General features: G+C 43.3%; 1 protein-coding gene across 1 annotated transcript in view; it reads right to left on the reverse strand.

Annotated features, from left to right (window-relative positions):
* LOC129330393 (chitotriosidase-1-like) overlaps positions 1-19,961 on the reverse strand; it is a 59,859-nt gene extending 39,898 nt beyond the window's left edge. Inside the window, exons 1-10 of the mRNA XM_054980422.1 lie at positions 19,881-19,961; positions 18,865-18,894; positions 11,603-11,804; positions 10,301-10,357; positions 8,094-8,259; positions 6,696-6,820; positions 6,152-6,242; positions 4,420-4,605; positions 4,014-4,130; positions 3,011-3,146 (exon numbers count right to left, since the gene is read on the reverse strand). Of these exons, the coding sequence (XP_054836397.1) occupies positions 3,011-3,146; positions 4,014-4,130; positions 4,420-4,605; positions 6,152-6,242; positions 6,696-6,820; positions 8,094-8,259; positions 10,301-10,357; positions 11,603-11,804; positions 18,865-18,894; positions 19,881-19,956 (1,186 nt within the window). The 5' untranslated portion in view covers positions 19,957-19,961. The remainder of the gene's footprint in view (positions 1-3,010; positions 3,147-4,013; positions 4,131-4,419; positions 4,606-6,151; positions 6,243-6,695; positions 6,821-8,093; positions 8,260-10,300; positions 10,358-11,602; positions 11,805-18,864; positions 18,895-19,880) is intronic.
* Positions 19,962-24,074: the final 4,113 nt, after the last annotated feature.

A 24,074-nucleotide genomic window follows, 5' to 3' on the forward strand; every position in this document is an offset into this window, starting at 1 on the left:
AGTTCATTCTGACTTCTAGCTTCTACTATGACACGCAGAGGGACTTTTAGAAAGGCTGCTACAAGTTTAAGTCTCTAGTGGGGATGCGCATTTATTTGCATTTTTAGAAATCAATGGGATTTCTAGTCATAACAAATTTATATTTATTTCACTGGAAAAGGGACTAGCAAACAGACTGGGATCGGAAATCGGTTGCAGAAAAGTGGCACTCTAAAGTGGACAAAGAACCTCCTCCATAGCTTCGAAGTGCCAGAATTGCCACCAGGGTAGGGCTGCCAAGTCCTCCAGTGGAGGCAAGAGATCCCCTGCTCCCAGCCTCTGCCGCCACTGGGGAGGGGGCCAGGAATGGGCCTGGGAGGCAAAAAACCTACTCTGCCAGCACACAGTGGGTGTGCTCCCACTGGGTTTGATAACATCATTTCCTTAAGTGACATCGTTGTGCCCAGTGGCAGCATGCATGTGCTTTGCGCATGCACATCAAAAACACCCCCAATAAGTGCAAGGTCCCCTCCCCCTCACCGAGAGGATAAGGGGACCTGGCAGCCCTAGTTTGATTGTATAAATAAAATAACATTTCATGTGGTGAGTGCCTTATAGTTAAACCCTTCTAGTCAATGCATGCTGGATTTGAGGGATCACAAAAAAATAAAGGAAAGAACATTTTGGATATAGTTAAAATAGCTCCCTTTTGTGTTGCAGCCTAGTTTTACAACTGAAAACAGATTCGCAGTCCAAGCCTTTTGTCGCTGGTTCAAATTCAGCTCTGAATGATCACTGATTTTTAGTTCTGAATTTTACTGATGGGATGTCATCATCACATTCATTGTGTGATCTCTGAATGATTTGAATTACTCTAGGAAGAGAGTTTTTTCTCAGGGAAAAGTGGCACTGAAGCATTAATAGACAAGGGAAATGGCAGAGAAGGGCTTTGACAAAAAATAATTATTTGCACAATTAAAGTTATTTTAGGAAATATATTTATCTCCTTTTGAAGAGACCATAACCTGATGGTTGCCCAGGCTGATCCCCCTGCAATGAAGCAGGGTCCTTCAAACCCAAACTATTCTCCCGAATCTTTGAAGCATAATACAAACTAAGAAACGAGTGCTTGTTACCAACAAAACTCTCTTATTTACTACTCCAGTAACTGTAATGAGCATTTATGTGAGGCCATGAAAACTTTCATACATCCTAACTGCTGGGAACAATATTTTGACAATCAGGATGTTTACTGTGCAGAAAGGGGAACTGACAGCAATACAAAACTAGAAGAAATGATAGTCTAAAGAGGGTTGAGGGCTAGGCAACTTGGAAAGGAGAACCAAAGAGACCCAGGGGAGCCAAAGAGATCCCCATGCCACATAATGATACAAAATAGTCAACGTACAGTGCTATCCTAGGCATAGTTGGTGGTGGTGGAGAGTGCCCTCAAATCATAGCTGACTTATGGCAACCACTGGTGAGATTTTAATGGCAAGAGACTAACAGAGGTGGTTTGCCATTGCCTGCCTCTGCAACCTTAGTCTTCGTTGGAGGTCTCCCATCCAAGTACTAACCAAGGTCAACCCTGCTTAGCTTCTGAGATCTGACAGGATCAGCTCACTTGGGCTATCCAGGTCAGAGCCCTAAGTGTAGTTACTCTCCTCTAAAATAGTTGAAGTCAAAGGGTTTAGAAGGATGTAACTGCTGAGGATTGGGCTGTAATCTTGGCAAAGCTAGGTGGGCCCTTGCTGGTGAAATCATGTTGCTGGTGACATTCTGATGTCACTTCTGGCCACTCCAGAAGTAATGTCAGCATGTCAGGTTACTGGCACGCCCCCCCCCCCATTTTCTTTTGTTGCTGAGCAACTGAAGGAAGGGCCTGCTGGGGGCAGGAGGTTGATATCTGTGTATGGCATCAAGCACAAAATATTTCTCTTGTTTCAAAACTCAGGAGGTTTCTGCACTAAAAACCATACTTGCTACTAAAACAATGATACTTGGGCTAGGAGAGAAGTGAACAGTATAGAGGAGTCTGGCTGGATACCTGCATTGTGGCTCATATTCATCATGCACCAATCTGGCTCAATATGTGTACATTTCAAAGTATGGCTTGGCTACTTGAAAAAAACTATTGGTGGCAGTTAAGTCCCGTCCCACTAAACTCAGTGAATCTGACTTCCAGTAAACATTTTTAGGACTGATGGAATTAAAAAAAAACTGACAGCAACAAAATGTTTCCAGAACAGAATCCTGCCTTGAAACAGCTGTGTACTGCTTTAGAGAGAGCAAACACACATGAACATGAGAAGCTCCTTTATACTGAATCAAATCATTGGTCTATCAGTATTGTTTATTCTGACTGGCAGCAGCTCTCAAGAGTCTTAGAGTCTCTCTACACGAGGCACCTGAACACGTGTTCATCAGGTGCCGGGAGACACAATGTTAGCCGGGAAGCATAGTTTTAAATGAAAGAGCTGGTGGAAATTGTTTCAGAGGGGACAGATTCTCTCACAGCCTTCAGCCGCCTCTGGTGTGCCAGACAGTCTCCTCTTCCAGAGATTTTACCCTGCAGCCCTTGCTGCTTAAATTTTGAATTAACTGAGCCTTGGCAGGGCAAAGGCTTTGGAAGAGGAGATGCCAGGGAGTAGAGAGACTCTAAGGCAGAAGTTTTTCCTGTCACCAACTACCTGATCCTCTTAATTGGAGTTGCTGGGATTGAACCTGGAACCTTTTTGCATGCCAAGCAGATGCTCTCTACCACTTAGCCACAGCCCCTCTCTAATGAGCCAAACCAATGAGCAAACCCAAGAATTCAAATGCAGAAATGAAGATCCCTTTAAAGGTGCCACTTCCCCATCACAGCTTCCTTGTTTCTTGTTTCCCCTACATTCTTGATGCAATTACTGGTCTTGACATAAAAGGAGAAATACTAAGGAGTTCAGAGTGTTGGGTAAATATTTGATCTACCACAGCCCCTGTGACCCAGTGATGATATTAAAGAAAACCAGTATAACAACATAAGATTAACCTTTGAAACCCAGCTCTCTCTTCAGAGTCTGCAGAAGTGGGTACGCTCCTTGGTTGCAGAAAGCGTTGCTGAAGTCATCCAGATCCATGGCCCAAACCATGCCACCTCCCAGGTTATTCTGCTTCAAATAGTTGACCTGAGTGTAAAAGAAACCATGAATGCAAATGTTTATGGGAGTAATCATAACGATAGGAGCCATGTTAGAAGATCACTAATAAGTGACTATGTGAAAAAGAGACAGAACTCATTGGGTATATGATTGTATCACTTTTCAGAAGAAGTATTTTTCTCCTTTTGAAAGGGCCTACTGTGTAGCGACAAAAGGAGGATTTTCAAAAAGAAAATGGCATCAGGGGAGCAGCTGATTAAAGCTGTGAACATTGGCAAATGCATATAAAAGAGGCAGGCATTTAGTATAGGGCCTACAGACATTGTGAGTCTTGTTGGAAAGCTCCCTTTCATGTTTAAAATGGTCTGAACATTTGACACTGCTCTAGTGGAAAATCCCATGTTTAAAATGATCATACATTGCATTAATACCTATATGGAGGTGTCTTCTGTTTCAGAATTCACAACATAAAAAGAAGCTCTTAAACAGCAGCTATTGTGATGATGATGATGATGATGATGATGATGATGATGATGATGATAACAGTTACATTCGATTTATATACCGCCCTTCAGGACAACTTAATGTCCACTCAGAGCAGTTTACAAAGTATGTCATTATTATCCCCACAACAATAATCACCCTGTGAGGTGGGTGGGGCTGAGAGAGCTCCAGAGAGCCGTGACCAGCCCAAGGTCACCAAGCTGGCTTCAAGTGGAGGAGTGAGGAATCAAACCCAGTTCTCAAGATTAGAGTCCCGCGCTCTTAACCACTACACCAAACTGGCAAAATGGCTGATGCCAGCCATTTTGGAACATCTGAGTATAGTGTTTGTTGAGCGCCATTAGAACTTTCTTAACACCAAAGGAACATGTACTTAGTTCATATGCTTACCTTATTTTTTATACTGTCCACATCATCATACCCTGCCCACTGGTTTCCCTTGAAAGAATATGAAACCTTCTGCTCTGAAATCAGTTTTGTGGTGGCACCTTGTTTAAAAATACAGACCTGTAACAAAGTAAATTACAGTTGGATTAATGTTTGAGCTGGGGACGGGTCGGGTCTGAATAATTTTTCTTCATTGTGGAGGTGTCGGGATCAGAGACTGTTGCAATAGCTGACAAGGTTAGAAGTAGAAAGAAAACAGAATTGGGTACCCTTTGAGAGTAGAAAATAACCTTTTCTAAAAAGGTTGCCTGAGAAATCCTGTGACAGGGAAGGGTAAAAGAATGTGAACCAAAAGAAATAAGAACATTTAGCTTGAGCTGATTAAAATACAAAGAAACCCCCTGGCTACCTCATAATAAGCCAAGAATCCAGCCTCTCTTGTGAAAGTACCAGGTGTTCCAGGCCCTGAGGCTGGTGCATTAGGTCCAGTCTGTGAGGAAGAAGAAAGGGTGAAGGTTCTTGCATACGCTGGTATTCCCATGATCATCTTTTCAGGGGGTGCACCCTGGCTTCTCCAATATTGTACAGCAGCATCCTTCAAGAAGAACATAAGATATAGTAAGCATGGTTTCAGTGTGCATTACACATTTCAGACATGCAGAGCATTCTTTTTTTGTTGCTCCAAACCACAGACCCACAGTTTTCCAGTAGCTTTTATCAGAAGATGGAATCTGAAGAGCCTAAATTGCAAATGGAAAGCACTTGCATCCCACTGGAGAGGGGTTAGCAGTTTTCATTTCCATTTGCAGCCCTTCTCACTGCATTGAATCTTGAGAGGTTTCCATACTGGGGAAATTCTCTCTGCTGCTGTCATTGATGCTGGGACTGTGGAGGCATTTGCATTGGCAATGGAGTACCTACACAGTATTTTCTCCTGCGCTTTCTTTGCCTTAGCCCCCCAAAACCACCATTTCCCCTGAGCTGCCAGAAAGCTGTTTTTCAAATTAATCATTGACAGATCACTATAGCACAATAACACTATAATGATCTATTGCCACAATCTCTTCGTTCCTAGCTTTCATTTTTTTTAAAAAAGTATATTTCTAGCCCTTTTCATTGTGAATTTATAAAGAAAATGTGCAGCCTGTCAACTTAAAAAATCTGAAAATAGACCACTGGTAATTTGGGAAAATGGCAGCTGCAGGGGCTGTGGCAAGGTAAATGACACTGATGAGGGTGGAATGTGTAAAAATGTGCATCTTTGCATCCACAGGTCATCCAATGGTTTTTTGGCTGAGTTCTTTCTAAAAAGATAAAAATAAACCAGGTTCAGGAAAGATTGCAGCAAAGTGGGGGGAAACCTGGATACAGGACAAGCAGATGATGGCATCATGTGGATGCTCTCTAAACAGCAGCCTTTTATCCCACCATGACCTCCAAGATTTCTTTTTTACTTTTCTTCAGAAGAGTCAATCCTGCCACAATCTACCCTCACAGCCAGCTTTATGGGAAGCTGATTGGCTGGCCATAAAAGTCTCTCTCTTTTCAGCTTTGTTCAGTCAACCCAATAGGATACATGTCCAGTATTTTCTCACTTTTTTCCTGGAAGAAAGGGAAAATACTGGACTCTCTAGTTCAAAACTGGACACCTGGTATCCCAAGTTGCGCTATGGCTGTTGCAGCAACATGATACTGCTAGTATGTTACACTAGCAGAGCTCATCCCAGAAATAATCATAGTTGATATCTGGGTTGGAGATGTCCAGAATATAAGCCTGTTGGACAGTCACAAAAGAAAAGGACTCTTCCTGCTGGGAAAAGACAGAGGATCAGAGGACCCTCAGAGCAGCACAGGGAGGAAAGTGGGGGAGTTGCCACTGGGAACAGAAATTGCCCTCCCTTTTTCCAGAGGTGAAAGTGACCTTAAGTCTTCTGAAGAATGACTTGTGGTTGGGTACAAGCCAGTATCAAGAAATACTTTAACTGTCACAGAATGTCTTCCAGCTAAAGAATATCTTTTAACAGCGAACTGACACTATCTTTAACTATGCATGGCCATTTGCTGATTTTTTAAAAATGCAAAGTAACCTATGAGCTCTTTCTCAATTTAACTGAGTTGTACAGGAGGTGTTTATCACTTACAGTGTCAGGGTATAGGGGGCTGACATGGCCTGTCACCATTTCCCAAGATCCATGAAAATCATATGTCATGAGGTTAATAAAATCCAGACACCTACAGGGAGAGAGAGAAACCTCAAATGTGTTTTCCCCCCACAGTCAGTATAAGAATACTCAATGGTTGTACATCATGGATAATTATGGGCCAAACTACAAGTGATGCCTGACACTAGTTGGACACTTGTCAGCTTCCCTCAAGTTTTGATGGGAAATGTAGGCATCCTGGTCTCGCAGCTTGGCTCTCTGACTGCTGTCCAATGGACTTTTCAACTATTATTTGTCCAACATTCTGCCAAGCTGCCTACATTTCCCATCAAAACTTGAGGGAAGCTGGCAAGTGTCCAACTAGTGTCAGGCGTCACTTGTAGTTTGGCCCTATGTGACTACAGGTAAGATCTGTCAGTCTCTGAAATTGAAGTTAACTGACTCAACTTTTTTTGGTGACTTAACTGAGCAGGCCTCCCCCCCGCCGCTGCACTGTAGCTTAGATTTGCCTGACTTCACTCACTGTGAGATCTTGGCAATGTCATAGGCAGTCTTGCTGGTGGTCTTCCCAGCGGCCACAGCAGCAGTCAGCAGCAGCCTTTCCTTTCTCGTCCGCTGGGTTTCGGCCCGGAATTCTTCAGCCATTTCCTAAGTAAAATGGTTGAACAAACAACGTTAACTTTGCTTTTGCCCAGCTTGTTAAAAAAAACCCACGATACTAAATGAAGCAATGCAAAAGCAATGCAAAAATGTAGTTAAAATCCAAGATGGTAGGTCTTCCTTCTTTCCAATGACAAAGACCAATTAAAAGAATGATAATGTTATATTTGCTCAGGTCCAGATTCCTAGCTTGGTACATGATCTACAAGTAATGCCACTCCTTTAGCTTCTTTTTACACGTTGTCTCTAGAACATGCTGCTTGTCTGGTGATTTACACAACCCACATCAATTTGGAATTGCTGATCTGTTTGTACTACTAATTTTGGCATCTTGAATGGTTCCACAACAACCTTCTCATTCCCAAGACAAAAACAAATCCAGGAATTGGTTTGTGACTGGATAGTTTCTTTTGATATAATTTTTTATGCCTTTCCCAGCCTAATCTTGTGTAAAGGTTTAATGTGTAGACCCATTAAATTTTAAATCTTATGAGCATCTAGTTCTGCGTATGACTGTAGTTATGGCTGAAAGTGGTATAACTGTAAAGAGGATTGGACTTGGGGCGGGGGGAGGGCCACACGCTGCAGGACGTTGCACTGTCCTTAGGGCCAGCCAGTTGATTTTGGAAGCCCAAGGCGTGGCCCCCCCCTACTGGGACGCGACAGGGCAGCACCTGCCGTCCTTGCATTCTCTCAAGCCGCAGGGAGGCAGGGAGGGTGGGGACATGTCACCGATCCTCCTCCTCCTCTCTCCTGGTGACAGCCAGGACATTAGTCCCCTGCAGGGCAGGCAGAGTCCTTCCTGCCTCACCCCCTCCAATGCTGAAGGTGCTTATTCTTAGTCTCATTTCCACACCCGGGAGCACATTATCAATTTCTCTCTTTGAATGAAAATTTGCCTCTTGAGTGGTCCCCGCTCCGGTGCTCCCAACTACTTTGTTTTTAGCTTTCGTTATTCCAGCCACTACTACTCATTGATCATATGTCTGGATTAAAGCCCTGATTTTGATACAAAGCCCTTTGATTAGCTTGTGACTGAATCTATCTTGTCTCCACACTCGGAGTTGGCAGGGGTCTCCTTTTTTTGGCTTGATTTTGTGCTTTCACTGAGATAGCAGCATTCATATCTTACCTTATGTCCTCTGACATCCCTGTTCATTTGCACTTTCACAGAATTTACTGCAGGAATAGATATCTGCAGCCATCATAAACTTGAGATCATGACTTGCTTCCTGTGTTCATGTGCTGTGTTGTACTATACCTGAACCAAAGAAGTGAAGCGTTCTTTATCCTCTGCAGGGCTGCCTCTGTGTCCAGGGTATTCCCAATCTAGGTCTAGGCCATTGAAATCATGCTTTCGCAGGAATGAAACCACAGAGAGAATAAATGTCCGGCGATTGGCAGGAGTAGCCACCATGGCTGAGAACCTAGTATCAGATATAACATATTAACAAGATAATGGCTGCTTTGTTTTGTGTCCTTGGACCACTCAAAATACTGGAGTTCACTTGGTCGGGACAGATTATTTTATCACCCTAGATGGTGGGTGGCTAAACCTAACAAGCTTTGTATAGCATTTAGCATCTTTATTAGATTCTGTGCTGTTATTAGAAGATCAGGATAATGATGTTGCAAAGAATGGCTTGGGTTTACCACAGCATTTTCATGGACGGAAGTATTTCCACCCACAGAGTGTGACTGTCTCATGCAGAAGCAGCAATTTGAAAATATTAAGGGCTGCAGTGGGAAGGGGGAGGTGAGAAATATGGATTCTGCAGGTGGAAATCCTTCTGTCTGCAGAAATGTTCTAGTGAGTCCAAGCAAAAGCATTCTTTTGGTGGTATTTGATGCAGATCTGGCTAATCGAGTCACAATGATAAATTCTTCTGTAACTTCTGTGCTATACACCCCCTGACATCACCTATCCTGGCTGTTTTGGACCAATCCTGGCCATTCGGGGCCAAAATTGGGCCCAAAATGGCCCAAAGGGGCAGAAAATGGCCAAAAGGGCCCAAAATGGTCAGGATCAGGCTGCTGCTGAGTGGGAGACTGATTCACCACCCGTCAGAGGCCCGATCCAGGCTGTTTCGGCCCCAATCCAGGCTGAAATGGGCCCAAAATGGCCAAGAGTCAGGTGGGCAGGGCCACCTGACCAGTAACCTCTTTGGAGAACTGCCAGAACTGTGTTCCTGCGTGTTCCCTCTCAAAATGAGCCCTGTATATGGTTGACCTTGAAAATCCAGAACTGTAATGGGTACAGAATAACATGGTTCACCTACTGGTTAGGGCTTGCTGGTGGCAGCACATCATTCCCACCCTAAGATAGCTTCACTGGTCATCTATATGGTAATTCAAGATGCTAGTTTCAACTTTTAAAGCCCTACACAATCTGGCGCCAGCCTATTTGAAGGACCGTCTCTTCCTTTATGAGCTTGTGGACCATATGAGATCCCTGCCTCTGACTTTCCTCCCAGTACATCCCTTCCTTAAAATTGTTTGACCAGTTTCAGAGTCACTCTACACAAGACATCTTACACAGGGACACTCAAGTGAAAGATCTTGCACTTGTTCTCCCATTGTGGATACACCTGCACTGCTAGGAGACAAAGTACACTTGAAAACAAGATCACACAGAAAGTTAGGCACTTGAGTCACGTGTCCCCATGTAAGATGTCTTGTGTAGAAAGACTCTCATTCTTTTTCTGCAGTGGCCCCAGGCTTTTGGAATGCTTTCCCAGAAGATCTGAGGAGGGCTCTTACAATAGCCTGCTTCCATAAGCAATGCAAGTCTGCATTGCTGGAAAGGCTATTGGAGAGTGACTAAGGATTATAGGGAGCTATGCCCTAAAGGCATAGGTGGTTTATTTACCTGACAATATTGTCTATTGAATCTGGATTTTTTTAATTTAATGGTTTTGTTTGCTGCAAGGCAGGCCTTTGTATGCTGCCTTCAGATCCCATGGTGAGTAGGAAAGACAGACTACAAACATTGAAATAAATAAATAACAGTAATTCATTGTGTGATTGCTTTGAAAAGATAGTCTTTTCCAGAGTTAACATTCCAGCTTTCATGAATTTGCTAGGTGAATCTGAAGGACTGATATAAGCGAGTGCCATTTTGACAATATATCTGGATGTGAAAGAACTGAGCTAATTTGCATATTTTTTGCATTTAATTAACAATCTTTGTGGTTATTTGTATAACATTCAGTCATAAGAGCTGAAAATCCTAAAACAGATATGAGCATTTTAAAATATGCCACCTTCTTCCCAATCTTTAAACATCCTTTTTTTCATTTTAAAATCTATCTTCATCCATTAGAATTAGAAATTTAACTTTAAATAACAAAGAAAGTGGGATTTTTCAGGATTCTCGTAGGAACCTACTGATGGAGCAAAAAATGTTGAGTATGTGATAAGGCTATGTGAGAAATCCCCTTGTTGAGGAAAACTGCCCCTACATCTTACTTTGCAGAACCAAAATTCCATCCACCAATGGCTAAAAGAGTCTTCAGTCTTGGATTCCTAGATGGGAGAGGGAAAATATCACTGAGAAGAGCTCTGTTTTGCACCTGGGCATATAAATATCTATTACATTATCAACTATTGTCTTAGAGCTATTATCCTGAAATAGCAACTTTTGCATACATGAACAAGAACAGCTAGGATATTTTTCAGCTGTACCCTTTTTGTTGACGATCTGGGATCATTGTATATCTTTATGGAACTGTGAACCACAGTCAGCCTATGCAGTATATTCATCCAACTGAGAAAGACTAACAGTGGGATGTCCTATATTACATATCCTTGAAGTGGCCCCTCTGGGCACCCGCCAACATCTTTCCTAGAATCTGCCAAGTGTTTTTAGTAAGTGGATGGGAGTTAGGTGGGGCTTTTGCTCAGCAGGGCTTCCAACTGGTCACTGGAGATCTAACTGGCTGTGCAGATTTTTTAAAACATTGCTTTGACAGCAGCTGCAAGCCACAGCATAAAGATCTCCACTGTGTGACTGAAGGTAAGTTGTGTGTAAGCAAGAAAATATTTTTAAACAACATGTTCATTTAAAAATGTATCCTAAGCAAAGTATCTTCCTGCATGTTAAAGAATTACTATTAGAGTTTTGCTTTACCTCCCTCCCTGACATTTTGTAGCAGGCTCCACCTCCTGTGGTAGCCATTTTGTGGTTGTGCCTAACATCCTGTATCAGAATTCCAAAGGTGCCCACAGGCTCAAAAAGACTGGGCACCCTTGTCCTATATAAATGGAGGTTGGTGATGTCAGAGAAAGGGGAATGTGAAACTAGAGGGGCAGCAGCCATGAAGAATCCCTTTCTTAAAAATTATTTTGGGCAGAACATACTTTGCAGACAGTACAAATACATGCAACAGGAAAACTCTTGAATGAACAATGCCTGTTACACGATGTCTTCAGTATTACTAGGGAAAGAAAAATCTTACTACTTGGAAACATGAAGCTTTGATTCTCAAAAGCTCATACCCTAGAAATCTAGTTGGGCTTTAAGATGCTATTGGATATGAATCTTGCTCTTCTATTGCAGATCAACATGGCTACCCGCCTGAAACTAACTTTGTTAGTATGTAATGAAAATGATGCTGATCTATATATCAGCAGTTCTGTGACAACCCTTCCCCCTAAAACCTGATTAATCTAAGATTATATCCATTCACTTATTATCAAAAAAGGAGTGTGCTTGGGTATTATAATATGCCAGCTCTAGGAATTTCTCTTTCCTCTCATTCCCCTACTTACCTCTCTTTGAGTTTATTGAAATCCTGGTATAGTTTCTCATCATTCCATTCCACTGTTTTGATCTTGTTCTCATCCATTCCAGCAAAGGCATAAATGAGATGAGTGCACAGGTTGGGATCAATGTCCTGGGGGAGGAATCGTCCTCTTTCTGGCCTGTATTGAGCCCAGTTGGTAAAGTAGCAAACCAGTTTGAGAGCTGAGCCTGTGGATATGAAATAATGAAAGACATCTTTTGTTGTTAGAGAAAGAGACCATGTTTCTTTCTTTTGTCCTTCTATACTTTGCTTTAGCACTTAGAGGTTTATGGAGTGGCAGAAAATATTTCTAATCGTTTGCCATTTTTGACTTTCTGTCCTTCCATCCTTTTAAAATTCCTTCTGTATCCATGAGTAAGTCTGGAAGAATAGTGCCTGATTAGCTAAATTCTAACTGGAACTGCAGTGACTTATAGGGCAATCCTCCACCTCCTTTCCAAAGGGTTTAGGGTGATGATTACTAAATATATTTTGAAGATATGCTGGTGTATCTGATGAATACATCAGTGGCAAGCTCCAGTGGCCAGCACCATGCCATTGTAACTCCAGTGCTGACATGCACAGAGTGGGACTTACTTGGCTTTCCCAAACATTGGTGCAACATTAAGCCCTGGTTTATCTCTCAAACATCCCATAGAGACTCATGTGCTCAAGGGCCCCCTACCCCTTAATCCAACCCAAGCACTCGTGCAGTTTAGTTTATCAACTAAGCTTCCAGTTGGTCACAGTCCCTACAAAACAGCCAATCACAGTCTTCCCAAGCACTATATAAACCCCAGACCAGACAGCAATAGCTCAGATGATAGGGCCCATGATATGTGCCTGTATCTCTCTAGCCTCATATTACATACAACATCTACCAGAGGGACTTTTGTAATGGGAACCCTATGGAAAAGGTGCTTTGCACAATGAGGGGGCACTGTGTACAAACAGCCAAAAAAAAGAACAAAAGCTATAGGATTTGTATAAAGCTGTCCTGCTCAGAACTTTCACAGGGAGTCTACCTCAAGACACAGATGCTGAAACAGAGCTTCTAGCCCAGTGGGGCAGGGGTGGAAGGACCACAGACAGGTAAGCAAGGCAAACAAAGTCCCTGCCTCATACTGGGTGCTGCAGCAACCGTTTCTCCTTGTCATCAACAAAACAAACATTGATGTGATCTGCTCTGAGCCTGCTTGCAGGGAGAGTGGACTATACATTTAATTAAATATAATAAATAAATACACTATCTCCCATAAGAGTCAGCAGGAAATATTACACTGCTGACAGGGGACGGGGCTGGCAGATATGTTAGTACTTCATTACTCTGCTGAAGTACAAGTACATTCCAATCTGCGGAACTGCAGGCCAAATCTCTGATACCTGATCTCTGATACCTATTGATTTTTAGGATCAGAGCCCCATGGAACATTCCCAGTGACGGGTCAGACATAGTTCCAATGCAACAACCTATGAAGGATGCATAAGTGTTGTCCCCCAACAAGTGCATCCAATCATGCAGTAACCCATACGCCAGATGAGGGAGCTGAGGACACTGCCAGAGCACCATGTGCAGACCATTGTAGCCCACTTGTTCTTTGCTGAGACTGTGGAATATTACTTAATACAGTCGTTGGATATCTTTGGACTCTCTGCAGGCAGCCATCCCCAACAGGAGAAGAAGGCGCAAAGGACTCCACCCTCAGTATACTGCCAACCATATGATGAATTTACAACACAACAAGCATCTGTACTGATCAGTGGGCATTTAGAGCCAAGCTACAAATGACGCCTGACACAGGTTGGACACTTATCAGCTTCCCTCAAGTTTTGATGGGAAATGTAGGAGTCCTGGTTTTACAGCTTGGCTCTCCATTACAGCTGCAAGACCAGGACGCCTACATTTCCCATCAAAACTTGAGGGAAGCTGACAAATGTCCAACCTGTGTCAGGCGTCACTTGTAGCTTAGCTCTTAGCTGCTCTGCTGTGAAGTTTCCAGCTGACTTGTTCTAGCCTAGTTCCTGTAATTAGGGTTGCCGGCTGTTTGACTAAACATGCCCAACTCTTTCAAGGCTTGGCTTCCAGACCTCTTACTATCCTGGTCACTCTACTCTGGATTAAGGTTGCCAATTGCCAGGAAATTTTTTTTTGTCCCTTTAATAGAGGCTTCATGGAAGCCCATTTCCGCACATTAAGCATCTATTAAGAGCTCTGTGGCGCAGAGTGGTAAGCTGCAGTACTGCAGCCTGAGCTCTGCTCACGACCTGAGTTCAATCCCAGTGGAAGCCAGGTTCAGGTAGCCGGCTCAAGGTTGACTCAGCCTTCCATCCTTCCGAGGTCAGTAAAATGAGTACCCAGTTTCCTGGAGGTAAAGTGTAGATGACTGGGGAAGGCAATGGCAAACCACCCCGTAAAAATCTGACAAGAAAACTTTGTGGTGCGATGTCCCCCCATGGGTCAGTAATTACTCAGTGCTTGCACAGGGTCATTTTACCTTTTTAAAAAGCATCTATTAAAGGGACAGGACATTGTACTCTGGACACATTAGATTTTGTTAATGTTCTCTTTAAAATGATATATGTGGAAATGGGAAGCTGAAATTTTTCATAGCATGGAGACATGTAACATTTTTTCTCCAGGAAGTTGGCAACCCTAGTCCAGAGGAGGGTGAAGGGTCTGGAAACTAAGCCATAGAGCAAAGATTGGAAGAGTAGGGTATATTTAGCCAAGGAAAGATGAGATTAAAGGGAGACATGACTGCTATTTTAAATATCTGCAGAGTTGTCACATAAAAGATGTAGCAGAATTGTCCTCTCTTGCTCCAGAGGGTAGGACTGGAACTGATGACTGACTCTCTACATGAGACATCTGACATGTGAAGCAGACATGTTGGGAGATGCCATGTTAGCTGGGAAGGGTACTTTAAAAAGACAGAGCTGGCGGCAGGGTAAAGGCTTTGCTAAACACTGGAACTGTGTGAAGGGGCTGTGAAATGCCAGAAGGGAAAGTTCAGCCCATTATAACCTCTCCAGGTGCAAGGCAGCTCCAGCCCATTTCCATTCCTTGCTGCCTTCTGGTGCTATCCCACATAGTTTTAGAATGGAGGGGTGAAATTGACAGAGCTTTCTGTGAGGCAAAGATGAAATTAACAAACCCTCTGAGGAGCGATCTCGGCCTGTTCTGTCTTTTAAAATTACACTTCCGGGCTAACATTGCATCTCCCTACACTTGACGAACATGCGCCAAAGCTTCTTGCATAGGATCAGAGCCCCTGGCTCTGACTCCGCACGGAAGTGGAAGAAAACAGAAAATGGTGATCATTGGGAACTCTCTGCTCAGGGGTATGGAACATCATGTGTCCAGGCCAGATCCCCTACTCCAAGAGATGTGTTGCCTGCCAGGGGCCAGAATTCAGGATATCATAGACCAACTACCAAAACTGATCAGACCGACTGATCAGTACCTGTTTGTGCTGGTTCATGTGGAAATGAATGACATGGCAGCATATACCATCGCAAGAATTAAAGAGGGCTATGAAGCTCTTGGAAGGCAGTTGAAGACATTGGGGGCACAAGTGGTATTCTCTTCTATCCTTCCTGTCAAAGGAAGAGGAATGAGGAGGGAGCAGACCATACTTGAGGTGAATCGGTAGCTGAGATGGTGGTGCTGGCAGGAGCACTTTGGGTTCTGGGACCACGGGATAAGTTTTCTCAGAGAAGGCCTTCTGGCACATGATGGGCTCTCAAGGTCAGGGAAGAAAATGTTTGGAAAGAACCTGGAGAGCTTCGTACGGAGAGCTTTAAACTGATGCTGCAAGGGGAAGAGGATGATCAACATGAGGATTTCAATGAAGAAGTGATAACTGTGGGGGGCCTACCCAGGTAGGACAGATCAAACAAAGGTACAAGGCGACAAGTGCCTATATACCAATGCCCAAAGTATGGGTAAAAAGAAGGAAGAGCTTGAGCTTCTCTTGAAAAGAGAGGGCTATGATATAGTAGGAACGACTGAGACTTGGTGGGATGATTCCCATGACTGGAATGTGGTAGTGGATGGGTATGAGTTGTTCAAGAAAAATCAGAAGGGTAGAAGAGCAGGCAGAGCGGCATTGAGGAAAGGGCTTGATTGTCAACAAGTTCTGGAGAATGTGGTTGACAACCCAGTGGAAAGTATATGGGTGGAAATAAGGGGAGGAAGGACAATGGGTATTGTTGTTGGAGTCTGCTACAGACCGCCTGACCAGGGAGAGGAAATGGATACTGCCCTCCTTGAACAGATTGGTAGAGTATCCAGACCTCAGAACCTTATAATTATGGGTGACTTCAATTTCCCCAATGTGTGCTGGGAGACAAGCTCAGCAAAGAGACAAGACTCACGCAACTTCTTGACCTGCCTGGCCAATAACTTTCTTTTTCAAATGGTGAAGGAAGCTACATGGGGCTCAGCCATACTAGACTTAATATTAACCAACAGGGAATAATTGGTAGATGGGATGAAGGTGGTGGTGGGGACTTTAGGGGGAAGAGACCATGTCCTCCTTGAATTCCAGTTGCTGTGGGGGGCCAAGGAAGTTCATAGCCAGACTTGTAGGTTAGATTTCCGTAGGGCTGACTTCAATGAACTCAGAGGCTTGATGAGAGTCATTCCGTGGGGGAGTGTGCTGGAAGGGAAAGGAGCGAAGCGAGTGAAGGGTGGGCCATTCTCAAACGCGAGCTTTTGCAAGCTCAGGCCCTCACTATCCCAGCAAGACGGAAACATGGTAAGGGCTCCAAGAAACCAATGTGGATGAACAGAGAGCTCCAGAATAAGCTAAGGGAGAAAAAGGAAATGTTCAGGAAATGGAGAGAAGGACAGACATCTAAAGAGAAATATATGAGGGTTACTAGGTAGTGTAGATCAGACATCAGAGAAGCCAAAGCTCAGTATGAGCTGGGTCTGGCCAGGGGGGCTTGCTACAATAAGAAAAACTACAGATATGTGAGAAGCAAATGCAAGGTAAAAGAGGCAATTGGACCGCTATTGGGAGTGGAAGGAGAAACTCTGATGGAGGACAGAGAAAAAGCAGACAGGCTTAATGATTTTTTTGCCTCTATTTTCTCCCTGAAGAACTCGAGCTCATCTAGAGATGGTAGAAGGCATGACAGGACAACTGGGAGGCTAGTTGACACTGACAGAGAGGTTGTGGAGAGGCACAAATCTCCTGGGCCAGATGGTGTGCACCCAAGAGTGCTCAAAGAACTTTCTAGAGAACTTGCAGAGCCTCTGTTCATCATCTTCAAGGCCTCCTGGAGGACAGAGGATGTGCCGCAAGATTGGAGAAGAATGAATGTTATCCCAATCTTTAAGAAAGGGAAGAAGGATGACTCAGGAAACTACAGGCCGGTCAGTCTGACTGCTGTTGCTGGGAAGATAGAGCAGATTTTAAAGGTATCGATCTGTAAGCATCTGAAGGACTGCTTAGTGATCCAGGGAAGTCAACATGGTTTTGTCCCCAACAGATCTTGTCAGACCAACCTGATTTCCTTCTTTGATTGAGTGACGAGCTTACTGGATTGTGGGAACTCTGTCGACGTGATTTACCTGGATTTCAGTAAAGCTTTTGATAAGGTTCCCCATGACATTCTAATGGGTAAACTGGAAGACTGTGGACTGGATTATAGGACAGTTCAGTGGATAGGGAACTGGTTAGAGGATCACACCCAATGAGTGGTGGTCAATGGCATTTCATCAGATTGGAGGGAGGTGTCCAGTGGGGTTCCGCAGGGCTCAATTTTGGGCCCAGTACTTTTCAATATTTTTATCAATGATCTGGATGAATGGGTAAATGGGATACTCATTAAATTTGCTGATGATACCAAATTGGGAGGAGTGGCAAACACCCAAGAAGACAGAGTTAAAATTCAAGAAGACCTGAATACTCTGGAGAAGTGGGCGGTTGTGAACAGGATGCAATTCAACATAGATAAGTGCACAGTATTATCTGGGCCACAAAAATAGATAAGTGCACAGTATTATCCGGGCCACAAAAATGTGAAGCACAAATACTGAATAGGGGATACACTTCTGGGTAGTAGTGTACGCGAAAGAGATCTTGGGGTAAGAGTGGACTGTAAACTAAATATGAGCAGTCAGTGTGATGTGGTGGCAAAAAAGGCAAACTCAGTCTTGGGTTGTATCAAAAGGGCCATTGCATCGAAATCGCAGGTCATAGTCCCTCTCTATACTGCCTTGGTCAGGCTGCACCTGAAGTACGGTGTGCAGTTCTGTAGGCCCCACTTAAAAAAGGATGTGGACGAAATTGAGAGGGTGCAGAGGAGAGTGACGAGGATGATCAGGGGTCTGGAGACAGAGCCCTATGAGGAAAAGCTGAGAGCCTTGGGAATTTTAGTTTGAAGAAGAGGAGATTGAGGGGGGACATGATTGCTCTCTTTAAATATTTGAAAGGCTGTCATTTGGAGGAGGGCAAGGAGCTGTTCCAGTTGGCAGCAGAGGATAGGACCTGAAGCAATGGGCTTAAATTACATGCAGAAAGGTATCGGCTGGATATTAGGAAAAACCTTTTCACAGTCAGAGTAGTTCAAAGGTGGAATCAGCTGCCTAGGAAGGTGGTGAGCACCCCTTCACTGGCAGTTTTCAAGAAGAGGCTGGATGAATATTTGCTAGAGATGCATTAGGCTCATCCTGCATTGGGCAGGGGGTTTGACTAGAAGGTCTTTATGGCCCCTTCCAACTCTGTGAATCTGTGATTCTGTAAATTAGGGATAATAGTGGGGGAAGCAAACTGTCTTGGGAAGTAGTAGACTCTCTTTAAGCAAAAGTTGGCCATCTGTTGGAGATGTCATCTTGCCATATTCCTGAGCTGAGAAGGTTGAAATAGATGACCTCCCTATATATCTATGCTCTTTCTGTTATTAAATTAAGATTCCAGGACACTAAATGAATTGCTGTAAACCAAGAAATGGAGCTCAATGCACCAGAGCCTTGGGCTGACTTCAGATGTGCCACTTCATGCACCTTGCATTCCTTCTCCCACTGTTCTTATGCTCCCATGTGAAACACAAAGGCAGTTTTAAATATGTTTGTGTTGTATTTCTAACTGGATTGACTGCCATGCAGGAAGACTTGCTTACAATAACATTTCAAATTTCTTATGCTTTCCATTGGAGGTGCAATTTTATCCTCAGTCTGCCTTGTTTTCTCTTGACATCAGATTTGGGAAATGTAGAATTTAAAATGTCTTTACTTACTGCAGTGAAGAATCACCAAGATGGCTAAACCTAGAATGAAACAAAACAGAAAACAAATTAACTGGAGTAGTTGTCCTGTAATGTCCAGTACCCTGATTCTACTATAACAATTTAATAAAAATTATAACATCTTATTGTTTTTACATGAATTCAAAATGGTTTATAATATGAAACATAAACACAAAGTAACATAATAATTAAGTATGCCAATATCAAATAAGTAGAAATTAAAATGTATAGTTTGAATTGTTCCAGGAAGAGAGTTTGTAAACTGTTTTTTTTTTAAAAAAACAGTCAGTGCTTTGTTATCAACTTGCCCCTCAGAAACTTTTGTTTCTTGTCAGAGTTTGAGGAATCTTCCTGCTTTCATTCTGCTAGTTTTTAACCAGAATTTTACAATTTAAGATGTCCTTGAATGTGCTCCAGAACATTTGGATAAAGATATTGGTTGATATGGCTACTTTGAACATGTCAGCCAGTAAATCGCCTACTGGATGAGAGGGAAAACAGAAGCTGTTTTTATCCTTTCATAGCAAAGTGCACCTGCTGAAATCTCCTCTTCTGCCCAGTTATTAGAGTTGCAGGGGCTAGGGTTGCCAACAGGCCTGGAACCCCCCCCCCCCCAAAAGTCCAAAAAAAGATTTTCATGGCATGGAGGGAAAAACATTGCCTGGTAAATAACGTCCCATTAAGCCTCTGCTAAAGTAGCATTTTTTCTCCCAGGCAGCTGGCAACCCTAATAGATCAGTTATGCTGGAGACAATGACAACTTTGGAGGGCAGACACTATGACATCACATTCCTGCTGATCTCCTTTTCCCCAAACTCTGTCCTCCATAGGCATCAAATCTCCAGGAATTTCCCAAGCCAGAGTTGGCACCCCCCCTCCCTGGTTGTCTATTGCATGTGATGATCACCCCAGCCTGTCCTAATACCTCAAATCTGTGAAGAGGAAGCTGTCATTTGCAACTTGATCTTTTAAAAATTGTGGCTTTCATTATTTGGTTGTCTTCTCACCTGCTGCAAGACATGGCGTGTATTGTACAGCAGCATATCTAGAAGGATGAAATCCAGCAAAGCAATTCAGAAACATCCCCATACTATTCATTGAGACCAAGCTTACCAGCCACAATGAATGGTTGTCTCATGTTGAGTGCTGTGTTGCTGGATCCTGTTCCTCAGAAAGCAGACCAAAGTGCCCAGACTGTATCTTGTCTTTATACCGCAAAGAAAGCACATGTGAAGAAACCACATTTTCCATCCATCTGTGGTTAGGGTGTGTTGCAACTGAAATGTGGTTTACAGAATTGCAACATTACAAGTGGCTAATCCATATTTGTTGGCAACCTGCAAAGGTTGGATGTTGAGTCAGGAAAGAAAAGGAGAAAAACACCTGCAGGACAGTAAGAACAAAGCATAACAGTAATTATGCTGGTAGAATGACACTTCAGTTGGCAAAATAGTGGGGTGATTTTTGCTGAGCCCCCTACCATTCTAACCACCTTTCATCCCCCAATGCTGTTCATAAGAGTCCTTTGACCTCAGAATCTGAATGTGAGAGGAAAAAGTCCTGTAAGTTCGCCTCCACTTACAATACCTCGGATCCAGCCATAAATAATTTACTTTTCTGCACAATGTTGATTCAGTGAAATAGCCTTTCATCGTTTTGACATGATGCACAGTCATATCTCATCATAGTCCAGCTTGGAATACCACATGCTTTGGGGAAAACACATTTTATTAATTTATTTATTTCAAATTTGTATTCCGCCCTCCCCGCGAGCGGGCTCAGGGCGGATAACAACATATTAAAAATACAATTAAAAATTCATGTTCATTAACAACACATTTAAAACAGGATGGTGGACAGCCTTCACAGGGAGGGTTAAGATTTATACACCCCTTTTTTCAGGCCAGCGGAGGCCCAGCCTCAGCCATATGCCTGGTGGAACAACTCTGTCTTGCCGGCCAGTTGAAAAGATAGTAGGTCCTGCTGGGCCCTGATTTCAGCAGACAGAGCGTTCCACCAGGTGGGAGCCAGGTCTGAAAAGGCCCTGGCTCTAGTTGAGGCTAGGCGGGCTTCCTTGGGGCCAGGGACCACCAACAGCTGTTTGTCCCCTGATCGGAGTGTCCTCTGGGGAATATATGGGGAGAGACAGTCCCATAGATATGCTGGTCCCAGTCCGCACAGGGCCTTTTAGGTCAATACCAGAACCTTGAATCTGATCCGGTACTCCACTGGCAACCAATGCAGTCCGCGTAAGAATGGTGTTATATGTGCCTTATTTGGCACTCTTGTAGTAACATGCACTGCTGCATTTTGTGCCAGCTGTAATCTCTGGGTCAGGCTCAAGGGCAGCCCCACGTAGACCGAGTTACAATAATCTAGCCTAGAGATGACCATTGCTTGGATCACTGTAGTTAAGTCACAGGATGAAAGGTAAGGGACAAGTTGCCTGGTCTGCCGCAGATGGAAAAAAGAGGACCTGACAACCGCTGTGACCTGTGCCTCCATTTTCAGGGATGCATCCAAGATCACCCCCAGGCTCTTAACCCTCAGAACTGGCACTAATGGTGTCCCATCGAGGGCCGGGAGCCGGGGTCCCGAACCTAATCTCCCGTGGCTCAAGTACAGGACCTCCGTCTTCGTTGGGTTCAGTTTCAGCTGACTCTGCTTCAACCAACCAGTCACAGCTGCAAAAACATGTTCCAGGACCTCTGGGGCTGAGCCGGGCCGTCCGTCCATCATCAGATACATCAGATACAATATGCAGATGACACCCAAGTCCGAAACTTCGCACCAACTGGGCAAGGGGGCGCATATAGATGTTAAACAATAATCGTAGAAGGATATATCCTGTTGACAGCCATGATCACCTTTGAGCCAAACATCCACTCTGTTTTCCTTTTTGCAATTTGCCTTGACAGATTCTCAGCTGTGCAGTAGCTGTGGTGATGGAGTTCCATTTCCTTGAGGGGTGGAGTTCTATGAGCCTGCCATGCATGGCCTTGTGCATTTGTGCAGTAAATGAAACAATTCTTCCCAGGTTCATGGATGGTCAGGTATGGTAGATAAATGATATGCCTCCAATGGGCTGTGAAAAAATGCCTATTCATTAAATAATGTTGACAACACAGGCTTAAATGAACTCCAAATGATAAGACTCTTTAAAAAGCACAATGCTTATTTATAATTGCTGGCAATTTGCTCACTGTCTATTTAAATGATTGGATACCAAGTGGGGTATGGCAACAGGTCTATGGGGGAGGGGGGCAAGTAGGATTCCCATCAAGCTGTGAATGTGCATTCATGAAACTCTGCTGATTGCATTACATAGGACTGTCTGAATACATGAAAAGTAACCCACTAAACAGGTCTGAACTCTTCAAAAATAGCTGAACTGTTTAGAAAATCAGCTCCCTGTTAGCCACTGACAAACCGACCATGAGACAAACTGGTGGCTGTTCGAGCATCCCTCATTCTGGCTATATTTACTTTTTGAAAGGATTCTAGGATGTGGTGAGTTGTGATCTCAGAATATTGTTATATCAGACCAGAGTCTCCCAGAAATGTCAACTCATGGTGACTTCAATTCAGTGCATAAAAATAGTTTCATTTATTAATGCAATTCCTAGTGTGGGGACAGAGGACTTAGAGGCAGTGGTAAATTTGCAATTATTACTATAGTGACTCAGAAAAAGATCTACAACCCTCTTGTGAAACTAACTAAAATCTCAAGACTTATGTATAGATACTAGAATTAACCAAAATATGCATTGACAGAGGATGCAGGGACAAAGCACTAACTGAGTTTGGTGGAAGATTAATCCCCTGTGCCAGGGATTATGTGCCATGACGTGACAATTATTTGTGTGCACAGGGAAAAATAAATACCAAGACTTTATGGCATGCTCAATTCAGTGTCTATCATATCTCAAACATTTGGATCTGTGGCCAAAGATAATTACTTTTGTTTTCTGAAATGTTATAAATAGATGTTTGTAGAAATTTCACACTCCTTAAGTAACCTCTGAGCCCATGATCCAAGGGCAAGGAAACACTTGTATAACAAGGTGTTCCCATTTTTTCCTTCTTGATAAAGTCCTTTTTACCCCTGAAAAGCAGCTGCTGAAGATCCAGGGATCCTCCAGAAGAGCATGAATTATAGAATGGTGTGTGTGTGTGTGGGGGGGGGGGGCGGCTGCTGGAACGGAGCCTTGGGGAAATGACCAGATATGCCTTCTGCTTGTGCAAGAATCTCTCTGAATCCCAACCCAAAGCATTAAAAACAGCAGTCTAAAACATAATGCTCTTAGTAGTGCTAATGAAAGGAACCCATGTGCTTCAGTTGTGGGGATGTGAGACTTTGATACAAATTCCAGATCAGCCACAGATTTTTCAATTTTCTTGATCAATAAACTGTTTCACAGCTTTTAAAAAAATTTATTTACTTATTTATGCCATTGATAGTCTACCTTTTTCACTGAGACTCACGGTAGATTACCAAGTGTAAGTCAATACAATCAACATCTGGAACATCCAATAAACAGTGTGATAGGGTTTGGATTGCAGAAATTTGAAAAGCAGAAATCTGATACAGATCTGAACCAATGCTGAAACAAAGCTTAAGCATTTAAACAGGACACATTAAAACAATGTAGAAATTACCCAGTAGGAACATACTTATAGCAACAGACAGTATGCAGTAGTATAGTCTACAGTCTGTATCCCTTTACCAAATCATTTTTGAGCCATTTTCTTACAGTACAGCCCGCTTAGCTGTGTAAAAAAGCCCTTCTGAATAATTCAGTTTTGCATTTTGCATAAATCCAGGAGAGTGGGAGCTCTTCTAACCTCATCAGGCAAGCCACTCCATATGGTGAAGCCACAACAGATGTTCTGAATGATTCTAATCAGGCCTGATTCAGAAATAAGTGTGCACTTAAGAAGCCCTAAGCATCTAGCTAGCTTTCCTATATCAAATAGGTAGACCTCAATAGCATTTTTGGTTAGTTATTGGGCATACTACACAAGTAGTATGCCTGGTACTACAGAATCTCTATTTCCATTCTAAGCCTTTATTAAAACATGATTATTCAGTATACTTAATATTAGCTCAATCAACAGAAAATCATACCATCCATTGTAATGACATAGCTCATTAAAGGAGGGTATGATGGACCCCCCTTCATTCCTCCACTATGAGGCAG

Source organism: Eublepharis macularius, chromosome 5 (assembly GCF_028583425.1).
Source record: "Eublepharis macularius isolate TG4126 chromosome 5, MPM_Emac_v1.0, whole genome shotgun sequence".
Lineage (NCBI taxonomy): Eukaryota > Metazoa > Chordata > Lepidosauria > Squamata > Eublepharidae > Eublepharis > Eublepharis macularius.